Raw genomic sequence first — 1811 nt, 5'->3', positions numbered from 1 at the left:
TCTCCGAATCAAATCTGTGGACAAATCTCTTACAAATTCTTTCTTCTTTCCTCATTAGTTGCCTCTAAAAAATATTTTCTCTCTTTCTCTTTCATTCTCTCCCTTGGAAAAGTATGATTATTTCAAAGTTGTTGTACAGTATTGCTATAGCAATGTGTAAATTAATATACCATACATAAATTGTGAACAAATAAATAATACACTTACAACATTACTTATTAGTAATGTTAAACTGATTCACATGAACAATTAATTTATCTCTCTCTCTTTCTTCTCTCTCTCTCTCTCTCTCTCTCTCTCTCTCTCTCTCTCTCTCTCTCTCAAAGTAAATTTTTTAAAATTCAAACAAGTTGTGGTATTGCTATAGCAATGCGTATATTAATATACTATACATAAATAATGAACAAATAATAAGTAAAGAAAAAAATGCAACAAGTTGTGCTGTAAATTAATTAAATAAAAAGAGCAACATTAATTTTCTGTTAATTAATTAGTTAATTATATAAATTAATTAATAATTATTTAACAGAAAATAAATGATGCTCTCTTTCTTTCTCTCTCTCTCTCTTCTGCTCTCTCTCGTTCTCTCTTGCTCTCTCCCTCTTCAGTCTAGTTAATGTCTCTCTTTAATCTGGCCTTTCTGACTCCCTGGTGTACCTTAATTGTACTTTTCTCTAACTCTCTCTCTAGTACACCTTACTATGTTCCTCAGTTTCACTAATCAGTGATGTCTCTCTGATCACGACCGTCTTACAGAGCCGGACTCTTAATTCCCACAGTCGCTCTGTCTCTTTCAACATTAAAGCTGTCCACAGGTGGAGATTAGTTTTGGCTCCGAGGCAGATTTTCAGCGGTGAATTCCAGTGATGAGACATTTTAGTGTGAGATTAAGTTTAATCTGCAGCTGGACCCCAAACTCTAAATCCCTTTCCCTGCTGTCTCCGAGTTGCTGCACCATTCACTTCCATGTGGCTCACTTCCCCTTACTAATCTCTTGTTCAGGACCTGTTTGAGTGTTCAATGCTCTCATTGTAGTGACTGGCGGCTTCTCTGGAATTTTGTGTTTGTATCAGGTGGTGATACAGGTTGTGTGCTCGGCTCATAAGTTGCTTCTGAAATTCAGATAAGAATGCAGGGAAAATAAACAAAGAGTTTTAAAACGTAATGAGTCAACGAGGAGTCGGGAATGCCGACGGCCTGAGAGAAAGAGAGGTGTGGAGTGAGATGAAAGGCATACACCAACTGTCATATCCCTCTTTTTGAGAACACACGAGGAGGAAAAGAGGCGTGGAATAGTTCCCTCCTTCTTTACAGAGGAGTGTTTGGATGTAGAGAGAGAGAGAAGGCTAAAAGAGGAACACAAGAGAGAAAGAGAGACATCAACTGCAAATAGAGGATTAACCAACGGCACTAGATATTGAAAAGAAGAAAGAAAAATCAAGAAAACAAAGAGTGTGTGTATGTGTGTGTGTAAGAGAAAGACAGCGAAGAGAAAGAGCACTTATCCAAGGAACCAGTGATACTCATAGATGAGAGACAAGAAGACAAACAAGAAGAAACAGCAGAGAGATATTAAACAAGCTGGATTAGATTTCTCTGCACTGTGAAGAACTACGCATACACATTTACACAGAGGTGTGTGTGATGCACCCTGCCTGAGCGTCTGCCTCAGCTGTCTGCTTTTTGTTTGTGGTTAGAGCGTTTAGAGTGTAAAGTGCACAACCATGAGGAGGATATTATCTATCACTTTTGCGTCGCTGCTGTTGATTACTTTCACTGAAGCATGGAGACCATCTCAGCCCAGACTACAA

The 1811-nt window shown here is 38.2% G+C and overlaps 1 protein-coding gene across 1 annotated transcript in view; it reads left to right on the top strand.

Moving 5' to 3' along the window:
* The first annotated feature begins 1257 nt into the window (after positions 1-1257).
* The window catches only part of sema3h (sema domain, immunoglobulin domain (Ig), short basic domain, secreted, (semaphorin) 3H), a 30289-nt gene continuing 29735 nt past the window's right edge, over positions 1258-1811 (top strand). The window contains exon 1 of the mRNA XM_083555357.1: positions 1258-1811. This exon is cut by the window's right edge and continues 13 nt beyond it. Coding sequence (XP_083411483.1) covers positions 1725-1811 — 87 coding nt within the window. The 5' untranslated portion in view covers positions 1258-1724.

The sequence above is a fragment of the Silurus aristotelis genome (assembly GCF_946808225.1).
Source record: "Silurus aristotelis genome assembly, chromosome: 11".
Taxonomy (NCBI): Eukaryota; Metazoa; Chordata; class Actinopteri; order Siluriformes; family Siluridae; genus Silurus; species Silurus aristotelis.
Note: the sequence above shows the minus strand (reverse complement) of the source record. Positions and strands in the feature narration are given on the sequence as shown.